The sequence below is a fragment of the Ovis canadensis genome, chromosome 13, assembly GCF_042477335.2.
Source record: "Ovis canadensis isolate MfBH-ARS-UI-01 breed Bighorn chromosome 13, ARS-UI_OviCan_v2, whole genome shotgun sequence".
Classification (NCBI taxonomy): domain Eukaryota; kingdom Metazoa; phylum Chordata; class Mammalia; order Artiodactyla; family Bovidae; genus Ovis; species Ovis canadensis.
Window position 1 is genome coordinate 89379650 of NC_091257.1, and position 26656 is coordinate 89406305.

General features: G+C 42.4%; 1 protein-coding gene across 1 annotated transcript in view; it reads right to left on the reverse strand.

The window, feature by feature from the left end:
• The window catches only part of LOC138417267 (trophoblast Kunitz domain protein 1-like), a 32159-nt gene extending 5856 nt beyond the window's left edge, over nucleotides 1-26303 (reverse strand). Inside the window, exons 1-5 of the mRNA XM_069547076.1 lie at nucleotides 26210-26303; nucleotides 24142-24225; nucleotides 22947-23006; nucleotides 21658-21732; nucleotides 18336-18531 (exon numbers count right to left, since the gene is read on the reverse strand). Coding sequence (XP_069403177.1) covers nucleotides 18336-18531; nucleotides 21658-21732; nucleotides 22947-23006; nucleotides 24142-24225; nucleotides 26210-26303 — 509 coding nt within the window. The remainder of the gene's footprint in view (nucleotides 1-18335; nucleotides 18532-21657; nucleotides 21733-22946; nucleotides 23007-24141; nucleotides 24226-26209) is intronic.
• Between the last annotated feature and the right edge of the window lie 353 nt (nucleotides 26304-26656).

Genomic DNA, 26656 nt, shown 5'->3' on the forward strand with positions numbered 1-26656 from the left:
GTGGGCAGTCTCCACTCCCAAGGACTCAAAGAACTGTAGATCATTTACAAAAACAGAATTATTTTTCCGTTTGCTGACCTGGCACCTTGGACAACTTGAGTCTAGATATTTATTTCAACACAGGCATGAAATAGGATCCAGAAGTTCCTACTGGGAGGTGGGTGTCATACTGATGATCATAGGAGGAGCCCTGAATCTTTGAGCATCTATCACCCAGGGGCACAGAGCAGAGAATTCTCTATTCATTCTCTCAAGTGCATCCACAGCATCCCAAAGTAATGGGCTTGATTTTGTAACTGGAAGGGTTAATTTTGAACTTAGGCTGGATCTGCTTCTATGACTTTAACCCTCATCCTGCAGATTTCTTGTTATTGTAGGCATAAATGGCCTGCCTCAGGGAGATAAGCTGAGTCACCCACCTGTAAAAGACGGTAAAGAGGTGAAACTAAACACTCCCCTGCCTGAGGCTTGTCATTCTAGGGGACATTTGCAAGGATTGAATAGTTTTTTGCTCTCTTTTCCTCACCTCCTCCCTTTTCTCTGATCCATAAAAGAACCTGGTAACCAGGCCCCTGTGCATGCTCTCTTTTTGACTGTAGACCACCAGACTCCTGTCTGGGATGGGATTCTCCAGGCAAAAATACTGGAGTGGGTTGCCATGCCCTCCTCCAAGGGATCTTCCCTACCCAGAGATTGAAATGGCGTTTCACGTGACTCCTGCATTTCAGGCAGATACTTTACCCCTGAGCCACAGGGAAGTCCTAACAAGCCCCTCAGTTCAGTTCAGTCACTCAATCGTGTCCGACTTTTTGTAACCCCATGGACTACAGCACGCCAGACCTCCTTGACTATCACCAACTCCAGGAGTTCACCTAAACTCATGTCCATTGAGTTGGTGATGCCACCCAACGATCTCATCCTCTGTTGTCCCCTTCTCCTCTTATTTTCCATCTTTCCCAGCATCAGGGACTTTTCAAATGAGTCAGCTCTTCACATCAGGTGGCCAAAGTATTGGGTTTTCAGCTTCAACATCAGTCCTTCCAATGATCATTGAGGACTAATCTCCTTTAAGATGGACTGTTTGGATCTCCTTGTAGTCCAAGGGACTCTTAAGAGTTTTCTCCAATACCACAGCTCAAAAGCATCAATTCTACAGCACTCAGCTGTCTTTATAGTCCAACTCTCACATCCATACATGACTACTGGAAAAACCATACCTTGACTAGATGGATCTTTGTTGACAAACTAATGTCTCTGCTTTTTAATATGCTGTCTAGGTTGGTCATAACTTTCCTTTGAAGAAGTAAGCCTCTTTTTGTTTCATGTCTGCAGTCACCATCTGCAGTGATTCTGGAGCCCAAAAAATAAAATCTGCCACAATTTCCACTGTTTTTCCATCTAGTTGCCATGAAGTGATGGGACCAGAAGCCATGATCATTGTTTTCTGAATGTTGAGCTATAAGCCAACTTTTTCACTCTCCTCTTTCAATTGTATCAAGAGGCTCTTTACATCTTCTTCACTTTCTGCCATAAGGGTGGTTTCATCTGCATATCTGAGGTTATTGATGTTTTTCCCAGAAATCTTGATTCCAGCTTATGCATCATCCAGCCCAGCGTTCCTTATGATGTACTCTGCATATAAGTTAAATAAGCAGGGTGACAATATATGGCCCTGAAGTACTCCTTTCCCTATTTGGAACCAGTCTGCTGTTCCATGTCCAGTTCTAACTGTTGCTTTCTGACCTATATACAGGTTTCTCAAGAGGCAGGTCAGGTGGTCTGGTATTCCCATCTCTTTCAGAATTTGCCACAGTTTATTGTGATCCACACAGTCAAAGGCTTTGGCATAGTCAACAAAGCAGAAATAGATGTTTTTCTGGAACTCTCTTGCTTTTTCGATGATCCAGTGGTTGTTGGCAATTTTATCTCTGGTTCCTCTGCCTTTTCTAAATCCAGCTTGAACATCTGGAAGCTCACAGTTCACATAACATTGAGGCCTGGCTTGGAGTATTTGAGCACTACCTTGCTAGTGTGTGAAATGAGTGCAATTATGCAGTAGTTTGAGCATTCTTTGACATTGCCTTTCTTAGGGATTGGAATGAAACCTGACCTTTTGCAATCCTGTGGTCACTGCTGAGTTTTCCCAAATTTGCTGACATATTGAGTGCAACTTTCAGAGCATCATCTTGTAGGATTTGAAATAGCTCAGCTAGAATTCCCTCACCTCCGCTAGCTTTGTTCATAATGATGCTTCCTAAGGCTCCCTTGACTTCACATTCCAGGATGTCTGGCTCTAGGTGTGTGATCACACCATCCAGATTATCTGGGATAAAAGATACATATTAAGAATATTCTCCATATGTTGATCATGATTGGAGCTGGACAATGGTCCACGGGTTTATAATACTATTTTCTGTACATGTGTTTGGTTGAAAGCTTCCACTTTTATAAAGAAAGTGTGAAGGCATCATGATTTAATGAAGAAAGGCATGGAAGAAAACCCATCATTGTGTTCACTTTGTTTAGCTATTGGCACTGGAATAAAGAAATATTGAGGGAATACTTATACTGTGACCTATCTGTGAAAATGAAAGTCACTCAGTTGTATCTGACTCTTTGCAACCCCATGGACTATACAGTCCATGGAATTCTCCAGGCCACAATACCAGAATGGGTAGCCATTCCCTTCTCCAGGGGATCTTCCCAAGCCAGAGATCAAACCCAGATCTTGTACATTGCAGGTGAACTTTTTACCAGCTGAGCCACCAGAAGCCATCAGAAATATTAATTTAATATTCTTCCTGTTCCTGGACCAGAGCTCCTAAAACTAGTGGATTTCCTAAGAGATGACAGCACCAAGGGAACATTTTACCATGTGAGTGAGGTGACAAACAAAGCATCAATCGAACCTTAGAGTGGATGTTGGTTGTCTGGATAACCAACACCTGATTAGGGAGTGGAGTTTTAACTTCCACCTTCACCTTTTCCCTGCCCCCATACCTCAAGGAGAGGTGAGGGTTTGAAAGGTAAACCCATCACAAATGCCTAAAAATTTAATGAATTGTGATTTGTGATAAAGCCTCTAAAGAAACCTCAACAGAGCATGTTATCCATGGTATTCTAAGGAACTGAGATCAATCCAGGCAAAAATATGGGTATACTCCAACATGGCTCACTTGGATCAGTGCAACAGCCTGCCCAGAGGCCTCTGACTCTGCCTTTGCCCCCTAGAGACCACTCTCTACACTGCAGCCACAAGAATCCTGTTTCAAAGTGAATTCTATCCATGAGTCTCATGACCAATTCCTCATTGCCTGAGAGTCAGATTCTGATTTTTAAAGTTTTACAAAGCTCTTTCTTCATGATTTGTCCCTGTGGCCTCTCTGTCTCATCCCTTTCCATTCTCCTTCCCCTCAACGCACTCAGTCCCAGATACCCTGGGCTTGTCTGCTGCTCAATCACACCAGGGACGATTTTGAGAGCCTCTCCTCAAGGCCTCCTTATCACAAAGCATTTCCCTGGCCCTCGCTGGCCTCCTTTATCCCCACCATTCTCTTTCTTCACAACACTCATCATGACCTGGTATAGGATTTTCCCTTGTCTTTATTGTGTGTCTCCCTCCTAGAAGGATATTATTTTACTATATATACATATTTTTTTTCAACAGCTGTTTCCCTACACAAAACACTATGCTCTCAGAACCAAAAGGATACATTTTGATAAATATTTCTAGGTAAATGACTCTCCTATTTTATACTCATGCTAAGTGCCTTGTCATTGAAGAAAGTGGTTAGAGTAAAATTCTTGTTAGTCCCTATGATGATGAGGCCTGTTTATAAAATTATGAATGTAACTGTCATTAAAAGAAAATGAAATAAAGTCTGATAGGGGAGCAAGAGGAAGGGCACTGTGTCTTGAGTAATATCATAGCAGCCTGGAAAAAGCAGTCTTGGCCCCATGAGCAAACTCAAGAAAGTAATGCCTTTCTTGCTCAACCTGCAGTTGCCTCTGGAGAGAAGATGCTCAGCTGCCACTCAACTCTCTGATTTATTTCATAACAGAGAAATGATCATTATTTAACACATATTTATTTTTGGAAGTGTCATGAGGAAATGTAGGTATGTTGACAAGTCTTTCAGACTAAAACATTTGGTGGAAAACACACGTCCCTGACAAGTGTGTGAATTCTTTGTACTCATGACTGGTAATTCTTTCTAAAAACTCTAAAAACATGACTTCCTGCTCTCATGAAAAAACTGCAGATGGAACTGTCCCAGGACACAGAGCATGTAGGTAATACGATCAAGACAAGACAAAGACAGTCTGTCACAGTCCATTTAAATAAGTACCCAATTCTGCCAGGAATTCTGAAAATGCCAAGAAGTGGTCAGGTGTTTTTTTTTTTTTTAATTGGAGGCTAATTAGTTTACAATATTGTAGTGTTTTTTTTGCCATGCATTGACATGAATCAGCCATGGGTGTACATGTGTTCCCCATCCTGAATCCTCCTCCTAACTACCTCCCCATCCCATCCCTCAGGGTCATCCCAGTACAACATCCCTGATCGCCCTGTCTCATGTATTGAACCTGGACTGGTGATCTGTTTCACATACGGTAATATATATGTTTTAATGCTATTCTCTCAAATCATCCCACCCTTACCTTCTCCCACAGAGTCCAAAAGTCTGTTCTTTATATCTGTGTTTCTTTTGCTGTCTCATATATAGGGTCATTGTTCAGTTTAGTTCAGTTCAGTTCAGTCGCTCAGTCGCGTCCAGTTCTTTGCGACCCCATAAATCACAGCATGCCAGGCCTCCCTGTCCATCACCAACTCCCGGAGTTCACTCAGACTCATTTCCATTTAGTCGGTGATGCCATCCAGCCACCCCATACTCTGTCGTCCCCTTCTCCTCCTGCCCCCAATCCCTCCCAGCATCAGGGTCTTTTCCAATGAGTCAACTCTTCTCATGAGGTGGCCAAAGTATTGGAGTTTCAGCTTTAGCATCAGTCCTTCCAATGAGCACCCAGGACTGATCTCCTTTAGGATGGACTAGTTGGACCTCCTTGCAGTCCAAAGGACTCTCAAGAGTCTTCTCCAACACCGCAGTTCAAAAGCATAAATTCTTTGGTGTTCAGCTTTCTTTACAGTCCAACTCTCACATCCATACATGACCACTGGAAAAATCATAGCCTTGACTAGACAGACCTTTGTTGGCAAAGTAATGTCTCTGCTTTTGAATATGCTATCTAGGTTGGTCATAACTTTCCTTCCAAGGAGTCAGTGTCTTTTAATTTCATGGCTGCAATCAACATCTGCAGTGATTTTGGAGCCCCCAAAATAAAGCCTGACACTGTTTCCACTGTTTCCCCATCTATTCGCCATGAAGTGATGGGACCAGATGCCATGATCTTCATTTTCCGAATGTTGAGCTTTAAGCCAACTTTTTCACTCTCCTCTTTCATCGTTACCATTTGCTAAATTCCATATATATGCATTAATATACTGTACTGGTGGCTTTCTTTTTGACTTACATCACTCTGTATAATAGGCTCAAGTTTCATCCACCTCATTAGAACTGATTCAAATGCGTTTTTTAAAAATTGCTGAATATATGTACCACAGCCTTTTTATCCATTTGTCTGCCAATGGGCATTTAGATTGCTTCCATATCCTAGCTATTGTAAACAGTGCTCTGATGAACATTGGGGTAGACGTGTCACTTTCAACTCTGGTTTCCTCGGTGTGCATGCCCAGCAATGGGATTTCTGGGTCATATGGCAGTTCTATTTCCAGGTTATAAGGAATATTTGCACTGTTTTCCATAGTGGCTGTACAAGTTTGCATTCCCAGCAACAGTGTAGAGGGTTCCCTTTCCTCTGCACCTTCTCCAGCATTTATTGTTTGTAAAATTTTTGATAGCAGCCATTCTGACTGGTGTGAGATGGTAACTCATTGTGGTTTTGATTGCATTTCTCTGATAATGAGTGATATTGACCATCTTTTCATGTGTTTGTTAGCCATCTGTATGACTTCTGTGGAGAAATGTCTGTTTATCTCTTCAGCCCATTTTTTGATTGGGTCATTTATTTTTCTGGTATTGAGCTTCATGAGATGCTTGTATATTTTTGAGATTAATTCTTTGTCAGTTGCTTCATTTGTTATTATTTTCTTCAATTCTGAAGGCTGTCTTTTCACCTTGCTTAGAGTTTATTTCATTGTGCAAAAGCTTTTAAGTTTAATTAGGTCCCATTTGTTTATTTTTGCTTTTATTGCCATTTCTCTGGGGGGTTGAACATAAAGGATCCTGCTGTGATTTATGTCAGAGAGGGTTTTGCTTATGTTTTCTTCTTGGAGTTTTATAATTCATGGTCTTACATTTAGATCTGTAGTCCATTTTGAGCTTATTTTTGTGTATGGTGTTAGAAAGTGTTCTAGTTTCATTCTTTTACAAGTGGTTGACCAGTTTTCCCAGCACCACTTGTTAAAGAGATTGTCTTTTCTCCATTGTGTATTCTTGCCTCCTCTGTCAAAGATTAGGTGTCCATGTGTGCCTGGATTTATCTCTAGGCTTTCTATTTTGTTCCATGGATCTATATTTCTGTCTTTGTGCCAGTGCCATACTGTCTTGATGACTGTAACTTTGCAGTATAGTCTGAAGTCAGGCAGGTTGATTCCTCCCATTCCATTCTTCTTTCTCAAGATTGTTTTGGCTGTTTGAGGTTTTCTGCATTTCCATACAAATTGTGAAATCATTTGTTCTAGTTCTCTGAAAAATACCATTGGTTGCTTGATAGGGATTGCATTGAATCTATAGATTGCTTTGGAAAGTATACTCATTTCCACTATATTGATTCTTCCAATCCATGAACATGGTATATTTCTCCGTCTATTTCTGTCATCTTTGATTTCTTTCATCAGTGTTTTATAGTTTTCTACATATATGTCTTTTGTTTCTTTAGGTAGATTTATTCCTAAGTATTTTATTTTTTCGTTGTGCTGGTAAATGGAATTGTTTCCTTAATTTCTCTTTCTGTTTTCTCATTGTTAGTGTATAGGAATGCAAGGGACTTCTGTGTGTTAATTTTCTATCTTGCATATTTACTATATTCATTGACTAGCTCTAGTAATTTTCTGGTGGTGTCTTTAGAGTTTTCTATGTAGAGGACGGTGTCATCTGCAAACTGAGAGTTTTACTTCATCTTTTCCAATCTGAATTCCTTTCATTTCCTTTTCTTCTCTGTTTGCTGTGGCTAAAACTACCAAAACTATGTTGAATAGTAATGATAAGAGTGGGCACCCTTGTCTCATTCCTGACTTTTGGGGAAATGTTTCCAATTTTTCACCATTGAGGATAATGTTTGCTGTGGGTTTATCATATATGGCTTTTATTATGTTGATGTATATTCCTTCTATGCCTGTTTTCTGGAGGGTTTTTTTTTTAAATCATAAATGGGTATTGAATTTTGTCAAACACTTTATCTGCATCTATTGAGATAATCATATGGTTTTTAATCTTTCAATTTGTTAATGTGGTGTATCACATTAATTGGTTTGCCAATATTGAAGAATCCTTGCATCCCTAGGATAAACCCCACTTGGTCATGATGTACGATCTTTTTAAATGTTGTTAGATTCTGTTTGCCAGAATTTTGTGAAGGATTTTTGCATCTATATTCATCAATGATATTGGCCTGTAGTTTTCTTTTTTGTGTGTGTGGCATCTTTGTATGATTTTGGTATTAGGGTGATGGTGGCCTCATAGAATGAGTTTGGCAGTTTACCTTCCTATGCAATATTCTGGAAGAGTTTGAGTAGGATAGGAGTTAACTCTTCTCTAAAGTTTTGGTAAATTTCAGCTGTGAATCCATCTGGTCCTGGGCTTTTGTTTGTTGGAAGATTTTTTTTATTAGTTTCGATTTTGGTGCTTGTGATGGGTCTGTTAAGATTTTCTATTTCTCCCTGGTTCAATTTTGGAAGGTTATACTTTTCTAAGAATTCTTCCATTTCTTCCTAGTAGTTCATTTTATTGGCATATAGTTCCAGTAGTCTCTTAGTGACAGTAGTCTCTTATGATCTTTTGTATGTCTATGTTGTCTGTTATGATTTTTCTGTTTTCATTTCTAATATTGTTGATTTGATTATTCTCCTTTTCTTTCTTTTTGAGTCTACCTAACTGTATGTCATGAAATTAAGATGCTTACTCCTTGAAAGAAAAGTTATGACCAACCTACATAGCATATTCAAAAGCAGAGACATTACTTTGCCGACTAAGGTCCGTCTTGTAAAGGCTATGGTTTTTCCAGTAGTCATGTATGGATGTGAGAGTTGGACTGTGAAGAAGGCTGAGCACTTTAGAATTGATGCTTTTGAACTGTGGTGTTGGAGAAGACTGTTGAGAGTCCCTTGGACTGCAAGGAGATCCAACCAGTCCATTCTGAAGGAGATCAGCCCTGGGATTTCTTTGGAAGGAATGATGCTAAAGCTAAAACTCCAGTAGTGGCCACCGCATGTGAAGAGTTGACTCATTGGAAAAGACTCTGATACTGGGAGGGATTGGGGGCAGGAGGAGAAGGGGACGACAGAGTATGAGATGGCTGGATGGCATCATGGACTCGATGGACGCGAGTCTGAGTGAACTCCGGGAGTTGGTGATGGACAGGGAGGCCTGGCGTGCTACGATTCATGGGGTCGCAAAGAGTCGGACACGACTGAGCGACTGAACTGAACTGAGCTAAACTGTGTGTCTATTTTATTTACCATCTCAAAGAACCAGTTTTTAGTTTTGTTGATTTTTGCTATAGTCTCCATTGTCTCTTTTTCAATTATTTCTGCTCTAATTTTTATGATTTCTTTCCTTCTATTAACCTGGGATTCCTCATTTCTTCTTTTTCTAGTTGTTTTAGATGTGGTTAGGTTATGTATTTGATTTTTCTCTTCTTTATTGAGGTAAGCTTGGATTGCTATGAACCTTCCTCTTAGCACTACTTTTACTGAATCCCATAGGTTTTGGGTTCTCATATTTTCATTTTCATTCATTTATATGGATATGTTGATTTATTTTCGGTGACCTCCCTGGTGGCTCAGACAGTAAAACGTCTGTCTACAATGCAGGAGATCCAGGTTTGATCCCTGGGTCAGGAAGATCCCCTGGAGAAGGAAATGGCAATCCATTCCAGTACTAGTGCCTGGAAAATCCCATGGACAGAGGAGCCTGGTAGGCTACAGTCCAAGGGGTTGCAAAGAGTTAGCTACAACTGAGTGGCTTCACATTTATTTTCTGATTTCTTTCATGATTTGTTGGTTATTCTGAAGCATGTTGTTTAGCCTCCATATGTTTGTATTTTCAATAGTTTTTTTTTTTCCTGTAGTTCATATCTAATCTTACTGCATTGTGATCAGAAAATATGCTTGAAATGATTTCAGTTTTTTTTGAATTTACTAAGGCTAGATTTATGGCCCAGGATGTGATTTATCCTGAATAATATCCTGTGTGCACTTGAGAAAAAAGTGAAATTCATTGTTTTGGAGTGAAATGTCCTATAGATATCAATTAGGTCTAACTGGTCCATTGCATCCTTTAAAGTTCGTGTTTCCTTGTCAATCTTCTGTTGAGTTGATCTATCCGTAGGTGTGCATGGGGTATTAAAGTCTCCCACTATTATTGTGTTACTGTTAATTTCCCCTTTCATCAGTTCAGTCAGTTCAGTCGCTCAGTCGTGTCCGACTCTTTGCAACTCCATGAATCACAGCACGTCAGGCCTCCCTGTCCATCACCATCTCCCAGAGTTCACTCAGACTCATGTCCATCGAGTCCATGATGCCATCCAGCCATCTCATACTCTGTCGTCCCCTTCTCCTCCTGCCCCCAATCCCTCCCACCATCAGAGTCTTTTCCAATGAATCAACTCTTCACATGAGGTGGCCAAAGTACTGGAGTTTCAGCTTTAGCATCATTCCTTCCAAAGAAATCCCAGGGTTGATCTCCTTTAGAATGGACTGGTTGGATCTCCTTGCAGTCCAAGGGACTCTCAAGACTTGTTTTGTTATCATTTGCCTTACATATGCAGTGCTCCTAAGTTGGGTGCATATATATTTATAATTGTTATATCTTCTTGGAATGAACCTTTGATCGTTATGTAGTTTCCTTCTTTGTCTCTTTTCATGTCCTTTATTTTAAAGTCTATTTTATCTGATATGAGTATAGCTACTCCTGCTCTTAGTTGGTCACCATTTGCATGAAATATTGTTTTCCAGCCCTTCACTTTCGGTCTGTTGTGTCTCTTGTTTGGAGGTGAGTCTCCTGTAGGTGGGTCTCTTTTTTTGCATCCATTCAGTCAGTCTTTGTCTTTTGGTTGGGGCATTCAACCCATTTATATTTAAGGTAATTATTGATAAGTATGATCCTGTTGCCATTTAGTTGGTTGTTTTGGGTTTGAGTTAGAAACACTTTCTGTGTTTCCTGTCTAGAGAAGGTCCTTTAACATTTGTTGAAGAGCTGGTTTGGTGGTGTTGACTTCGCTCAGCTTTTGCTTGTCTGTAAAGCTTTTGATTTTTCCTTCATATTTGAATGAGATCCTTAATGGGTATAGTATACTGGGATGTAGATTTTTCTCTTTCATCACTTTAAGTATGTCCTGCCATTCCCTTCTAGCCTGAAGAGTTTCTATTGAGAGATCAGCTGTTATCCTTATGGGAATCCCCTTGTGTGTTATTTGTTGTTTTTATTTTGCTGCTTTTAATATTTGCTCTTTGTGTTTGATCTTCATTAATTTGATTAATATGTGTCTTTAGGTGTTCCAGCTTGGGTTTAACCTGTTTGGAACTCTTGATTCGTTGGACTTGGGTGGCCTTTTCCTTCCCCATTGTATGGAAGTTTTCAACTATTATACCCTCAAGTATTTTCTCACGCTCTTTCTTTTTGTCTTCTTCTTCTGGGACTCCTATGATTTAAATGTTGGGGCATTTAACATTGTCCCAGAGATCTCTTGAGGTTGTTCTCATTTCTTTTAATTCATTTTTCTTTTTTCCTTTCTGCTTCATTTATTTCCTCCATTCTATCTTCCATCTCACTTTTCCTATCTTCTGCTTCAGTTATTCTACTGTTGGTTCTCTCAGAGCAGTTTTTATCTCAGTTATTGCATTATTAATTATTGATTGACTCTTTTTTATTTCTTCTAGGTCCTTGTTAAACATGTCTTTTGTCTTCTCAATCCTTGTTTCTAGTCTATATATCTTTAACTCCACTTTGTTTTCAAGATTTTGGATCATCTTCTCTATCATTATTCTGAATTCTTTTTCAGGTAGACTCCCTATCTCCTCCTCTTTTGTTTGGTTTGGTTATCATGTTCCTTTACCTGCTGAATATTTCTCTGCCTTGTCATTTTGTTTAGATTGCTGTGCTTGGGGTGGCCTTTCTGTATGCTGGAAGTTTGTGGTTCCTCTTTATTGTGGAGGTTGCTCCCTGTGGCTGGGGTTGGACTATTGGCTTGTCAATGTTTCCTGGATAGGGAGGCTTGCGGGGTGTTCTGGTGGGTGGAGCTGAATCTCTCCTTTCTGGAGTGCAATTAAGTGTCCAGTAGTGAGTTTTTAGGTGTCTGTGGGTTTGGTGTAACCTTGGGCAGCCTGTATTTTAATGTACAGGGCTATGTTCCTGCGTTTCTGGAGAATTAGTGTGGTATGTACTGCTTTGGAACATGTTGGCTCTTGGGTGGATCTTGATTTCAGTGTAGGTATGGAGGCTTTTGGATGAGCTCTTGTCAATTAATGTTCTTTGGAGCCAGGAGTTTTCTGGGGTTCTCAAGTTTTGTATTTAAGCTTCTTGCCTCAGACTTTTAGTCTTATTCTTACAGTAGCCTCAATACTTCTCCATCCATACAGCACAGATGATAAAACATCTAGGTTAATGGTGAAAAATTCTCCACAATGAGGGACACCCAGAGAGATTCAGAGTTACATGGAGGAGAGAAAAGGGAGCAGGGAAAGAGAGTTGACCAGAAGGACAAGAGAGGGACTGAAAAGGGGAGCAACCAATCTAGGCAGTAATCAGTTATTTAAGTGTTCTCCACAGCCCTCAACATCCAAAGAGATTCACAGAGTTCAGTAGAGAAAAGAAGGGAGAGGGAAGAGATAGAGGTGACATGGGGGAGAAAAGGGAGATTCAAAAGAGGAGAGAGCAATCAAGCCAGGAATCACACCCCTAAGTAAAAATGGGTACCGAAGATTAGATTCTTAATGGTAGAAAATTGATAACAAATACCAAAACCCAGACATTAAAAATCTAGAGCAGAGGTTAGACTCACAAAGATGCGATATTAAAAATACAAAACAAAACAAAAAATACCAAAAAAAAATCAATCACAAAAATTATAAAATATATGTATATGAAATTTGCTTTAAAAATAGGGTATTTTTTGCAAGGTAGTAGTAGGTTATAACGGAGAAGGCAATGGCACCCCACTCCAGTACTCATGCCTGGAAAATCCCATGGACAGAGGAGCCTGGTAGGCTGCAGTCCATGGGGTTGCTAAGAGCAGGCACGACTGAACGACTTCACTTTTGCTTTCCACTTTCATGCATTGGAGAAGGAAATGGCAACCCACTCCAGTATTCTTGCCTGGAGAATCCCAGAGACAGAGGAACCTAGTGTGCTGCCGTCTATGGGGTCGCACAGAGTTGGACACGACTGTATCAACTTAGCAGCAGTAGCAGCAGTAGGTTATAAAAAGGAAAATTAAAGGAGTAATAAAAAACTTAAAAATAAAAAATTATTTTAAATTGAAAAATGATAATAGTAAAAATATATTTAGGAATTTCTCTGGAGCTGTAAAGGGCAGTGTGGGGTCAGTTCAGTTTCAGATAGTTCCCTGTTCCAGCTTATACTTCTTCTCAAGGTCTATACACCACTTTCAATGCTTAGTCAATGCTAATTACAGGGTTTTAATCTGTTGCACCTGTCACTTCCAAAGCGGTTCCCTCTTCTTTGTTTATTTTGGCTTCCTCTGTTTGCAAGTCTCTTCAATGTCTAATTTCTGCCCTAACACGAAAGGGCGAAGGTGGTCACTTATTTAGTTTCACTTGTTCAGTTGTGCTGTGGGGAGGGAGGAACACTGCAAACAAATATCACTGGTTTGTGTAGGGAGTGCTTGCAGTGTATGGACCACACTGGGTTTGCCCCAGCTCATGGGTTGTGTGCCTTCCCAGTCTACTATGCTCAGGCTCCTGGTGGTTCTGCAGGGGAACTATCCAAAGTGAGCCCTGGGTTTTGTGCACTTCCCAGGTCTAAGCTGCTCTGGTTCAGGTTCTCAGATACTCCACAAAGGCATAGACTCAGTTGGGCATGCGTTCTGTGCCCTTCCCAGGTCTGAGGAGCTCAGGAGACCAGGTGCTTGGTGAGTGCACTGTCCCAGGTGGGTTGCATGTCTTAATCACCTCCCCAGTCCAAGCCTCTTGGTTTCCCAGATGCACTGCAAAGCACCGGCTAAGGCATGCCCTGTGTCTCCTCTGGGGAGCTGATATTAGGCTTCGACCTTCTTGGAAGATGTCAACTGTCCAGGATCCCAGGAAGACTTGGTTAGCAACTGGGAGCCTGCTCACAGTTAGGTAGAGGATGCCATCTCTGGGGCAGAGATTTCCCCTTGCCTTCTGGCTCTGGCTAGTGCCCACCTGCCTCTCTGCCTCTGGCAGGGGGATGGGCTGGTCCATTCTCGGTTAGCTCTCCTTTGGTATTCGCTCAATCTTTTGTTCTGTGAGCGGGCCAGGCTGCGCCTTAGGTTAGAGTTTTTCACGGGAAAGTTCTCTCTCTCTCTCTCTCTCTTTTTTTTTTTTTCTCTTTCTCTGGCTATCCCAAAGTTTTGGTTGGGATCACATTAGCTCCCTCATACTGTCCTCAGGGCATTCAGGCCCGGTCCATTATTTCTTCTCTGGGACATGCCATTAGCCGCGTATTCTGTACGTGTGTGTGTGTGTGTGTGTGTGTGTGTGTGTTTCTCCTTCCAGTTATGTTGTCCTCTGAAATTACAAAACTCCTCCACAGACCCTCTGGTGAGAGGGTTTCCTGGTGTTTGGAAACTTCTCCGTGACTCCCTCCCTGGGATGGGCCTTCATACCTAACACTTTTGTCTCTCTTTTTGTCTCTTATATTTTGTTCTACCTCCTTTCGAAGAGAATGGGCTGCCTTTCTGGGTGCCTGGTGTCCTCTGCCAGCATTCTAAAGTTGTTTTGTGGAAGCTTCTCAGCAGTAAAATAATCTTTTGATGAATTTGTGTGGAGAAATTGGTTCTGAGTTCTATTCCTCTGCCATCTTAGGACTGCCACACCCCCCCATAGTGAGGGATTTTGCGTACTCGGCTCAACATAATATAGTCCCCAGTGTCTGTGGCCCAGACACAAATGGTAGAAAAGAGAGAATCTGAGTTTGTCCCAGACACCAAATAAGTGGGATCTCTACCAACAGGAACCAGTTCCCCCACACCAACTGGGCATCCAGAAGTCAATTCACTTCTGACGCTAAATCCTCAGAGGTGACTCTGTACCCACAGGGTGAGGACTCCATCTCTGAGAACTGCCCATAGTTCAGGAGTTCGAGCCCTGGGGTCATGCACACTTGTAAACAATTGGCTATAATTTCTGAGATCCTTTGACTCACCTCCCATGTTGAACATCGGAACCACTCACTGAGTTCAGATAAGCCCTTTACATACTATTGCCACTCATTATCAATGATAAAACTCAGGGACAGCAAAATGGAGACGGAGCATAAGGCAAAGAAGGAGTAGGAAATGCTGAGTCTCCATGCCACCTCAGGACATGCCTCCCTTACAAACCCTTGATGTTATCACCTCCCTTGAAGCTCTCTGATTCTAGCGTTGGTGAGTTTCAATTGAGGATTGGATGGAGGCAAATTGATGGAATCTTTGACCATTGTTAATGGAACTCAGTATCAGTACTCACTCCTCTCCCCAAAGTAACTGGGGACTGATCACTTAACCCTCTAATCATCTGATAGCATGTTCTGAATCCAGGTGCACACACTGTCTAAGGCCTCATCCTTCACTGATCTCATTACTTAGAGAATGACAATAAAATCCAAGTGTTTTAGGAGGCCTAGGGTATGAACCAGGGCAAGGATCAAATATGGATCTTTTTACTATGCTAAAGTGGTTTTTAGGGATGGGGTAGAGTCTAGCAATAGACAGTGTCAGAGATAAAGTTCATGATTCTGTAAAATGAGGTGGGATATTTTTATTTAAAACTGAACACATAATGACAATTTTTTGAGAGTCAAGAAATGTCCCTGGAGTTCAACTGCTTACTTTCCAGAAGAAATCCAGAGAAGGCTAGCAGCATCCACCACACCCCTCTTCCTGCCCCTTCCATGGACTCACCTCCTTTCCCTTTGGTCTGTAGAGGAGAGGTGAGCTGGGACTTACTCTGAGCCTCATTGCTTGTTTCACCTCCAGGGATGATGTCCAGCATGGTGCCCAGGAGAATGAACAGGGCTACAGAGGATCAGAGTCTGCTCATGTTTGTGACCTTGCAGAGGGTGTCTATGGAAAGACAGATGCTGAGAGATCAGCTTATATCCCAGCAGATGGGTAAGAACAGGTGAGAAGGAGGGGAGTGAGGAAATGGAGGGTTTGGGATCAGTCATGTACAAGGTGTAATCTCCCCTGCTTCCATTGTCCTGCTTCTGCTGGTGCATGCATGTCTGCTGAGTCACTCAGTCTGGTCTGACTCTGAGATTTCCACGGACTATACCGCCAGGCTCCTCTGTCTTGTTTCTGTCTGGCGGGTCCAAATGCCAAGTACCCGTATTCTCAAACTTGACTCTGTCTGTGGTCCAATGAAAACACAGAATGTGATTCTACAGGTGGAATTTTGTGCAATATGGTCACACAAGGAGCATCCCAGCTCCTAGAGCAGCACATGGCATTGGATGGCCAGTGAGTGGATGAGAGCAGATCAAAAGCCAAGTAAGTAAACCATAGTGTGTTAGCTCAGGTCCTCCTTTACAGACTCATGCATGTGTCATCACATGTGGGTACCAATGCCCCCTGTCTTACATTAACCCTACCTACTTCAGAAAACAGGTATGACACAGGTAAGCTACCAGCAATCATTGTGGCAGCATCTCTATTGGAAATATACCAGCTCTTTACCTGGCAATGGCCCAGTCAGATGTTGAGCTGGGGGGAGAGCATCTCCATCTGGGGCACAAAACCTTATATTCTGGGTAGAAACAAAGTAAAGGGAATCGGCAAAAGGGAAGAAGAGACAAACAGCGTCTCCAGAACTGACCACCCACTGTCCCTCACCGGGTTTCACCAACAGGAGAGCTACCTCCCTGAGTGGATCCCAGGGACCTTGGAAATCGCTTGCAACACTACCCCACCACCACTGTGGACTCTGCAACAGTGGTTCTTAGAACAGAGGACCCGGTTGGAGTCCCAGTTATTTCTTTCGCTAACTCTGAGATCTGGGGTCTTATTTTATAACTAAAAAAAAACCCACTCAGAAATGTTGAGAATTTGCCAAAGATTTCAAGGAAGGGAGTAACAGCACCAGCACCCTGTGTGTTCTCACTTATTTAAATACCCTACTTGCTGAGGTCCACAAGTCTAACTTCACCGATCTGAATTGAAACAGATACTCTCTGTTCTCCAGGTGCATCCATCCTAAATCTTTTAGAAGCAAAGCAGGGTAATGTCATCAAAATCCCTTTACTTGGGAGAGTAGGGACCTGCCATCTTAGAAAGTGAATAAAGGAGGAAAGTGCCATCTCTATGCTGCCATTCTCTTCCTTGCAGGATTCTAAGCATGATTAATAGAATAATGCAGTCAACATGGTTACACAGAGCCTGGGATACTAAATGGTAGTTGCCCTTCTTTAACTAAAGTAAGAACTCCCTCCCGCCTATGACTTCAGGGAATCGGATTCCTTAGAAAAGTGGACAACTGAGCCTCATGTCTAGTCTCCTGAGTCTCCTCCTTATCCAGGAGGACAACCTTCCCCCAAATTTGACTGAACTTAGAAGGAAAGCTCATGTGGAGATTTGTATCTCCCAGGTTTAGGGGTGGCTATTAAGAGGTTGATGATTTTGTCATGTGTATGCTTCCTATACTCGGTGGGGCACAGTCTTTGGACAGTGAACTGGGAGGTGCCCACTGTCTGGAGAACAATGAGAAAGACCAGTATTCCCATGGACCCTCTTGAGTAAGGTTTGCAGTTTCAAGCAAAAGACACCAATCCATTCAGTTTAATTTAGTATATGCATTTATTGAAATGCATTATTGAATTATTTTTTAAAATGCATTATTATTGAAATATAGCCACAGTGTTTGAAGCTATGGAAAGGAAAATTGCAACATCATAGTAGGATCAGGAAGCTTCAACATCACAAACCCTTCTCCCATTACTGGTTCTGAGAACGGGTTGTGAGAAATTCCACTTTGGACACCGACAAAGAGAGCAGTGATGGTAGGGAGGGGGATGAAGCTGAGGATGCAGTGAGGATGTGGGTGAAGACAAAAATCCTTCATCAAACTGCAGGCTCTATAGCTACTCTGGTCATGACGAATGTGCTCCTACATTCCTTCCTTTCTTTCTCAAATAATTAGGAACTGTTGCCTTGGTGCCAGGAGCTGAGCTAAGTGCTAGGAATAAAGGGAAGACATTCTCGTGGTGCTGAGAGCCAGCTGGATGAGACAGAATTAGACATGTTGGCCAATAGAAGAAAGGAATTAGACAGGTTCTGCTGAAGAGGGGAGGAGAGAGAAGGACTGCGAGAGACTGAACAGTTTCAGAAGCAGCCATGGCCCAGCCCTGCAGGGGTCCTTCTCGGGTGTCACATTTTCTGGGAACCACTCTTCACATATCCTCTGCAAAAATAAAGGAACTTGTTGAGTGCCATCATTTTAGCCCCAGACATGGACACCTATCATCTTGACAGAGCCTGGAGTTTCCAAATAATATGAAACTATAGTCCCCATGATCCAAATGGCCAAAAAGAGGGAAGTGAGTTTTCTATGGCAAGGTGGGGTGCTCAGGAGCACTGCAGACCTGCCCTGGAGGGTGGTTGACTCAGTATTCCTCTCTAAGATGGAAGAGCATGTGATTAGGCTTAGAGTGTCATAAAAGGCATCTCGGTTTGACCTTCTGCCAAGCTGACCCCTGGAGAACTTGCTCAGTGTGTGGTTTCACAGGACACTGCTGCCTCTTCTCCCGGGAAGCATTAAGGAGGAAGACACTGGGCAGGTGTGACTGGCTTGTGGTCCCCTGAGCTCCACCTAGTTCCCAAGTCCTTCCCCTGCCCCTGTGTCCTGCCCCCTGTCTTACCACAGGGACACTGTCACTGGAGAGCAGGTCGCTAAGCAGTCCGATAACGTCTGGAAGTTGTTCTTGTTCCCTTCACAGCCGCCATATACAAATGGCTCGCAGTACCCGGCCGTGGCATTGTAGAAATACCTGGCCATCTGGTCCTTGCAGGGGCCCTTTAATTCAGGCTCCAGGCAGAATTCAGGCTTAGAAGCTGCTAGGAAAGGAGGGGCAATGGCTCAGTTATGAGGACAGTCACCACAGCTCGTACAAGGACAACAGCTAGAACTGCCAGTTTCTTTGCAACAGAGAATGCCAGGCTTGTGGAGGATGGTCAGATGGAAAAGGCCATTTGAAAACCTTCTTTCTAGGACAGAATTAGTAATGCTGCTAGGGGTGACATGATATATTAATCATGTACACTTCTATATCTCCTTATGAAGTATTTTAACAAAAATTGAAAGAATGCCTTTGCTTAGCCTCAAAAACTTCTAGGGGACTTCCCTGGTGGGCCACTGGTGAAGAATTAGCCTTCCAATGTAGGAGTCCTGGGTTCAATCCCTTTGTAAGAGAACTAAAGTCCCACATCCTGAGGGACATCTAGGTCAGCAGGCCACAACTACTGTGCCTGTGGCCTGCAACTAACACCAAAAGCACCAAATAAATGCTCAAAAAAAAAAAAAAAAGAAAGAAAGAAAAGAAAACCCAGAAATACACAACTCTATAGCAATGAAAACAGGTCACAGGTGAAAATCATTCCCTGTATGTCAATAATTACTAGGTCTGGGTACCTGGGTTTTATAATACTGTTCTCTCACGTTTGTATATGGCAAAACTTTCCACTGTGAATAAAGAATGTGAAGGAATCATGCGATAATGAGAAAGGGCGTGAAGAAAACATACAAGTGTGTTACTTATGATCCCTCAGGAGGACTGAATAAATCGAATGTTCAACTATCAATATGTTGATACTGTTATTATAAGAAGAAATATATGTGATTTTTTTTTTGATCCTTTTTCTGACACTGAGTTCCTAAACATCTTGGTATTGCTAATGTGATGAGAACAATAAAAGTGTCTTCTGGTATGTGAAGTCAGTGATTTTGGAAAGACCCTCATAAACCATAATGGGCTCCTATTTCACAGGAAAGGACTTTCTACAGGATGGTGGGCACTGGGCAATGAAGCAGGAAAAGGATCAAATATGGATCAAATATATGAATAATAAAATAATAGTCAAAAGAGGACAAGTGAAAGGGCCTAGAGACTTTGCTCGTATTGTCTTAACCTAGAGCCCATGAGACAAAGACTGTGTTTCTTGTGTTCCTGCAGTTTCTCTGCTCTGTGGTCCTGTGTCTTGTAGTAAAAAATCACCTTGATGATGGGGCACATCAATATAATGGTCAATATCCCTCTCACATCCAGTCTCCTTCCAGGATAGTAAAATAGTCTGTATGGGTTATCATTAACCTCAAAACGTCTCTTAAATGAAATATTTATGGATTTGTGTGGAGGTTTTCAATAAACAGCCATGTTGACTCAGTTAGTGGCCATTGCTGATTGATCTCAATCTCAGAGTCTTCCCTCCTCCCTAGAGGTGCTGGCAAGAAAGTGGTGAAATTTCCAACCTCTAAATGTGTGTTTGAGTTCTTTGGAGGACCAACCCAGACCTGAAGATTTCCTAGGTTGCTTTCCCTGAGTGGTCTTGTGACTTAACAAAGAAAGGAAATTCCAAGAGTTTCAGGAGGTCTGGGCAATGAAGCAAGACAAGGATAAAATATGGATCAAATATATGAATAAGAAAATAAGAGTCAAAAGAGGACAAGTGAAAGGGCCTGGAGACTTTGCTCGTATTGTCTTAACCTAGAGCCCATGAGACAAAGACTGTGTTTCTTGTGTTCCTGCAGTTTCTCTGCTCTGTGGTCCTATATCTTTCTGCTTATTTTAATATTAAAGGAATAGTCATTACTTGACATATTAATATTTTCTCTTGACCAAAGGAGCTCAAGGATCATGTTCTTCAGATTAACACACTGGTGGAAATGGACAAAATTGGTCATGAAATGTGGATAGATTATTTATATTCATTACTGATGATCTGTTAAAGAATGCTCGCATATTTTTCTGCTAGTCAGTTGAGGAAATTGAATATGACTCGCCCCAGAACACAGAGCATAGGGGTGGTAGAGTCAGGATAAGATACTATCACATCATAACCCATCTGATACAATACCTGGTTCTACCAGGAATTCTAAAAATACTGTTTACTTATAAGAGTTTCTGGATGCAGCATCCTACTTTCATTACTTCCCTGTCTGCAAAGCTTACCTTACCTCACCTAAGCTCTCAAATCACAGCAGAGAGTGAGTTTGGGTTTCCCTTGACACCAAATATGTGGTATCTAGACTAACATCAACCAATTCCCCAAAAGACTCCTAGGTGTCCCCCAGTCACTTAACATGTGATATGAAATCCATGCAGTTAGTACAGATTCCACCCACTGAGGGATCACAACTGTTCTCATTTTAGTATAAACCGTGTGGTCCAAAGTTACTTATGCTTGTGACCAAATGGCTAAAGTTTGGAGGTTCCATGACCACATCTCCATGTTCAATAACTGAATGGAACTAATGACCAGACTAAGGAAAACCCTTACTGACTGTTCTCAGATTAAGTAAGAAGGTAAGTGTTAGTCGCTCAGTCATGCCCAACTTTTTGCAAGCCCATGGACTGCAGCCCACCAGGCTCCTGTGTCCATGAGATTTTCCAGGCAAGGATATTGGAGTAGATTACTATTTCCTTCTCCAGGGGGATCTTCCAAACCCAGGGATCAAACCCAAGTCTCCTGTACTGCAGGCAGAGTCTTTACTGACTGAGCTAGAGGGAAACCCATTCTCAGATTAATAGAAATGAAAATTCAGAAAGAGTGAAATGGACGAGGTGTGTAGGATGAAGGGGGACTGTAGGTTGGCAGAGCCTTCACGCCCTAATGAGCACAGCACTCTCATGTCATGTATTTGTATTTACCACCGAAAAACTCTCTGAATCCCAATATTTATGCAGGTTTGAGGTTTCAAAGCAAAAGAGATCTAAAGAGCCTCTTGATGAAAGAAGAGAGTGAAAAAGTAAGCTCCCGTAGATGGTGATGTACAGGAAGGCCTGCCGTGATGCAGTCCATGGGGTCACAAAGAGTCAGACATGACTGAGAGACTGAACTGAACTAACTGAAATGAGGTTTCAAGAAACAGGCTTATTGGCTGAATCATTGGCCATTGGTGATTGATCTCAATCTCAGTGACTTTCCCTCTCCCCAGAGGTGGAGAAAATACAAAACCTTTCTTACCGTATTTGAGTATTTGTGTTAGGAACTCCTCGACTGTATGGTTCTTGAATTGTGTTCCAGAAATCATCACCTGACCTGAAAGAGAGTAAATTGCAAGAGTTTCAGGAGGCCTGGTCCTTGAAACAGGGAAAGGATCAAAAATGGACAAGAAAATGACAGTCAAAAAGGACAAGAGAAGGAGCCTGGAGACTTTAGTAATATTGTCTCAGGCTTGTTTGCACAGCCTACCACACAAGGGCTGTGTTTCTTGCTTTTCCTGCAGTTGCTCTCCTCAGTGGCTCCACATCTTTAAATTTGTTCTCTTAATAGAGAAATAATCATTATTTGATAAAGAAATAGTTTTAATTGTCCAAAGTAGATAGAGAAAGTGTTTTCAGATTAACATATCGTGGTGGAAAATGGACAAATCTGGTTATGAAGTGGGAAGAAATTGTTTATATTCATGGCTCATCATCAGTTCAAAGACCTCATGTAAGAAATTTCCCCTATTCAGATGAGGAAACTACAGATGACTTGCCCTGTGACACAGACATGTGGGTGGTGGGATCAGGACAAGATACTGTCATATCACAACCCATTGATACACTACTGATTCTGCTAGGAGCTTGAAAATATAGATAACTGGTAAGAGTTTCTGGGTGCAGTGTCCTACTCCCACTACTCAGCTCCCCAAGCCCCACATGAGCCCTCAAATCACAAGGCAGGGTGAGCATGGGGTTTTCCTGACTGCAAAGATATGGTTTCTGCACCAATCCCATCCAATTCCCAATACCCAGTGGGTGCCCCACTGTCAATTGACTTCTGAGCCCATACCTGTGGAGTTATGCCCATGCCGCAGGTTGAGGTATCAAGACTTTCCTGACATCAGATGTCAGCCATGTGGTTCGACACACTCTTACTTCTGACCAAGTAACTAAAAGTGGAGTTTACATGACCCAGCCTCCATGCTCAATATCACATCAAACCGGTGACTGAACTCAGGAAAACCTATGCTTACTGTCCTCAGAATAATATACAGGAGAAAACTCAGAAACAGTGCAATGGAAGAGATATGGAGGGCAAAGAAAGAGTGGAGGTGTGGGGAGCATTCATGCCCCAGAGCATAGCACCCTCACATCACCAGCATTGGTTCCCATCCATAAGCTTGCTGAATGCCAGAATTTTATTTTTATTTTTTAACTTTAATGGAGGTTTCCATCAACCAGGGTATTGATTGAATCTTTGGGCAGTGATAACTGATCTCAACCTCAGTGCCCTCCCTTCTCCCTACAGGTGAAGGAGTTTCAAACCTTGAATTCCATTATTGATTATGTCAGCCAATCCTTTTAGCCCACGAAATATCTTGGTACCTATGAAAGACAAAAATACCAAAATTTTCAGGAGTCTTGGACCATGAACCAGGAAAAGGATCAAATATGGATAGTAAAATGATAGTCAAACATGGACAAGGGAAAGGGCCTGGATACTCTGATCATTTTTCCCAGGTCATTCTGATTAAATTTTATAAGAGAAAAAAAATCATTACTTGGTACATAATTATTCTTTCTGGCCCCAAGCAAGTAGGTAGAGAAATTATTTCAAATGAACATATCCACAGGAAAATAACCAAAATTGGCCATGAATGTAAATAAATTCTTTATATTTATGACAGCTAATATATTCAAAGAATCCCTGAAGCAGATATCTGCTGTTCAGATGAAGAAGCTCTAAACGACTTGCCCCAGGACACACAGCATGTGTGTGGAAAGTCAGGACAAGACTGACTTGGTCATGTCACAACCCATTTGATATACTATCCTATTCTCCCAGGAACTCTGAAAATACCAATAACTGCTGAGAGCTTCTGGGTGCAGCATCCCACTTGCATTACTCCCCTGTCCTCAGGACTCACATGAGCTCCCAAAGCACACAGAGTGTGAGTTTGGGTTTCGCTGAACCAAATACGTTGTGTCTCTAGCAACAACATCCAATTCCCCAAACACCCCCTGGGTGTCTGCAAGTCAATTTTATTCCGATACAAAATCAGGGGAGTTAGTATAGATTCTGCACGTTGCGGGTTCAAAACTGTCCTCAATTGAGATGACAGTGAAGTGGTCATTATTTGACAAAGCAGCCTATGCTTGGTAGTACTATTACCCTACTCCATGTTCAATAACACAATAAATCTGAGGACCAAACTCAGGAAGACCTCGCACATACGGATCTCACGTTATTATTAAGGATAAATCTAGGCACAGCATAAGTGAGTGAAATATGCAGGGCGAAGTGGAAGTGGAGTTGTGAGGAGCCTCCAGGTCCTAGAAAACATTGGATCCTCACATCACTGTTGTGTGATACCAACCCAAAAGCTCCCTGAATGCCCATATGTATGGATTTTCATTGAGGTTTCACTAAACAGGCATACTGATTGAATCATTGGTCAGTGGAGATTGTTTTCAAACCCAGTGCCCCCCCCCCCTCCCCAGAGGTGGAAAAAGTTCAGACCTTTAGCCACACCATCGATGACATGGGAAATCACATCTATTATTGAACGCTTCTCAGGTCCCCTTCTATGGCTTGTCTCCAAACCTATGAAAGACAGTAGATTCCAGGAGTTGCAGGAGGCTGGGCTCATGCACCAGGACAAGGATCAAATATGCATAATAAATAGTCAACACTGGACAAGGAAGGGGACAATATTGATAATAAAATAGTAGTCAAAATAGGACAAAGGAAAAGGCCTGGAGGCTTTACCTTGGTCCCAGAGGCAAACCCACACTGGGCTCCGTGTGTTTCTTGTTTTCTCTGCAATGGGTTTTCTCACTCATCCCAGGTTTTTCTGGTTATATTCGTAATAGAGGAATAATTGCCTTTTGACACCTAAATATACTTTCTTGCCCAGAGTAGTAGATAGAGAAATCATTTTCAGATGAACACATCTTGGTAGAAAATGCATAAAATTCACCATAAAATGTGACTCAACTCTTTATATTCATGACTGGTTTCTGTTCAAAAACCCATGTAACATGTATCCCCTGTTTCAATGAGAAAATTGCAGATGACTTGCCCTAGGACATGCAGGTATCTGGGTCAGGTCAAGACACTGTCACATTACAACCCATTTGATACAGTACCTGATTCTGCCAGGAACTCTGAAAATACAGATAACTGAGAATAGTTTCTGGGTGCAAGGTCCTACTTTCATGAATCCCCCCTTTTGGAGCATCACCTGAGCTCCCGAATCACAGGGGAGAGTGAGTCTGGGTTTTACTCTGACAACAAATATGTGGTCCTTTAAGAGCAACAGAGTCCCCAGATACCCACTGGGTGTCTAGCAAGTTAATTTACTTCTGATTTTTAATCTGTGGTGTTAGCGCAGACTCTGCAGGTTGAGGACTCAAGACCGTCCTCAACTCAGCTGCCAGCCCTGAGGTCCTGAGTCACTCATGCTTGTGATCAAATGGCAAAAATTGGGATGTCCATGACCCCACCTTCAAAATCAACAGCTCAATAGAATTGGTGGGATGAACTTAGGAAAAACACTTGCTTATGCTTCCCAGATAACTGTACAAAGTGTAACTCAAGGCAGTAAAATGGAAGAGAGGTGTGTGCAAAGGGGGAGGGAGGTGTTCCCAGCTTCTGTGCCCTAGTGAGCACAGCACCCTCACATCAGCTGCCTGTATTCAAAAACGCACAAGCTCTCCAAGCTGTTTTCATGTATTTCTTCCTAAGGTTCACTAAACAAGCATATTGGTTGGCTCATCAGCCACTGGTGATTGATATCACTCTCAGGTCCCTCCCCTCTCCACAGAGGTACTGGAATGAGACGTGGGGAAAATTGGAACTGTGAAATGGATGTTTGATGTTTCTTGGAGACCAGCCCCATCCTGAAAGTTCCTTGAGTCTCCTCTTGTGACTCATCTTATAATCTATAAAGTCAGTAAATTCCAAGTTTTAGGAGGCCTGGGCTATTAATCAAAACAAGGATCGAATAGGCAGCTTTTTGTTACTACACTATAGCAAGGTCCATGGACAAGGCAGGGACCAGGAATACAGTCTCAGAAATGGGGCCTGATCAGTAGAGTTAGGTGGGATAGATATATATTTAATATAAAAGTTGAAAGATATCCTCATGAACTTCATGATGTCATCTGAGTTAAATGTTTCCAACGTAAGACTTCCCTGGTGGTCCAGTAGGTAAGAATCCACATTCTAATGTGGGGGACATGGGCTCTATCCCTGGTTTGGAGGACCCACATGCCTTGGGGTAACTAAGCAGGTGATCTGCAACTATTGTGCCCAGATGCCTAGAGTCCCTGCTCTGCACAAGAGAAGCCACCCCAACGTGAAGCCCACACACCACAACCAGAGAGCAGCCCTGGTAACTAGGGAATATCCTGGCATATCAGGGAGACCAGTGCTGCCAAAACTGAACAAACAAACACCCTGCCCAACATGACAGGAGAAATTCAGAGAAGACTGGTAGCAGTGTGGTCACAACTGACCCCCAGCCCTTCCATGGACTTCCATCATTTCCTTCCAGTCTGTACAGGAGACGTGAGCCTGGACCTACCTTGGTCCTGGGTATGGTGTTCATATACTGGGGTGCTGTGCACCAGGATAACCAGGAGGAAGACAAGGGCTGCAGAGAGGCAGAGCCAGTTCATCTTGGTGGTGGCCTTGCAGGAGGGCTCCTGAGGATGCTTGGGATGGACAGACTGAGCCTTTAATATCCTGGCTGAGGGGTGGGGTCAGAGGATGAGGAAGGGAGTGAGACAGGGGAGGAGCTGGTTCAGTCCTCTTTATTGTGAAATTTCCCTCCTAACCATGCCTTCTGTCTGCAGGGGCCAAGTCTGAGAACTAGTCTGAGAACAGTAGTTATCAAGCTTGATTATGCCTGTGGGTCTAAAGTAAGGAAGATTGTGATCAGACAGATGGAGTTTGTCCAATATGGACTTTCAGAGAGCACCTGAGCACCTAGAGCAGTGCGTGGCACATGGTGGATGGCCAGTGAGGGGAT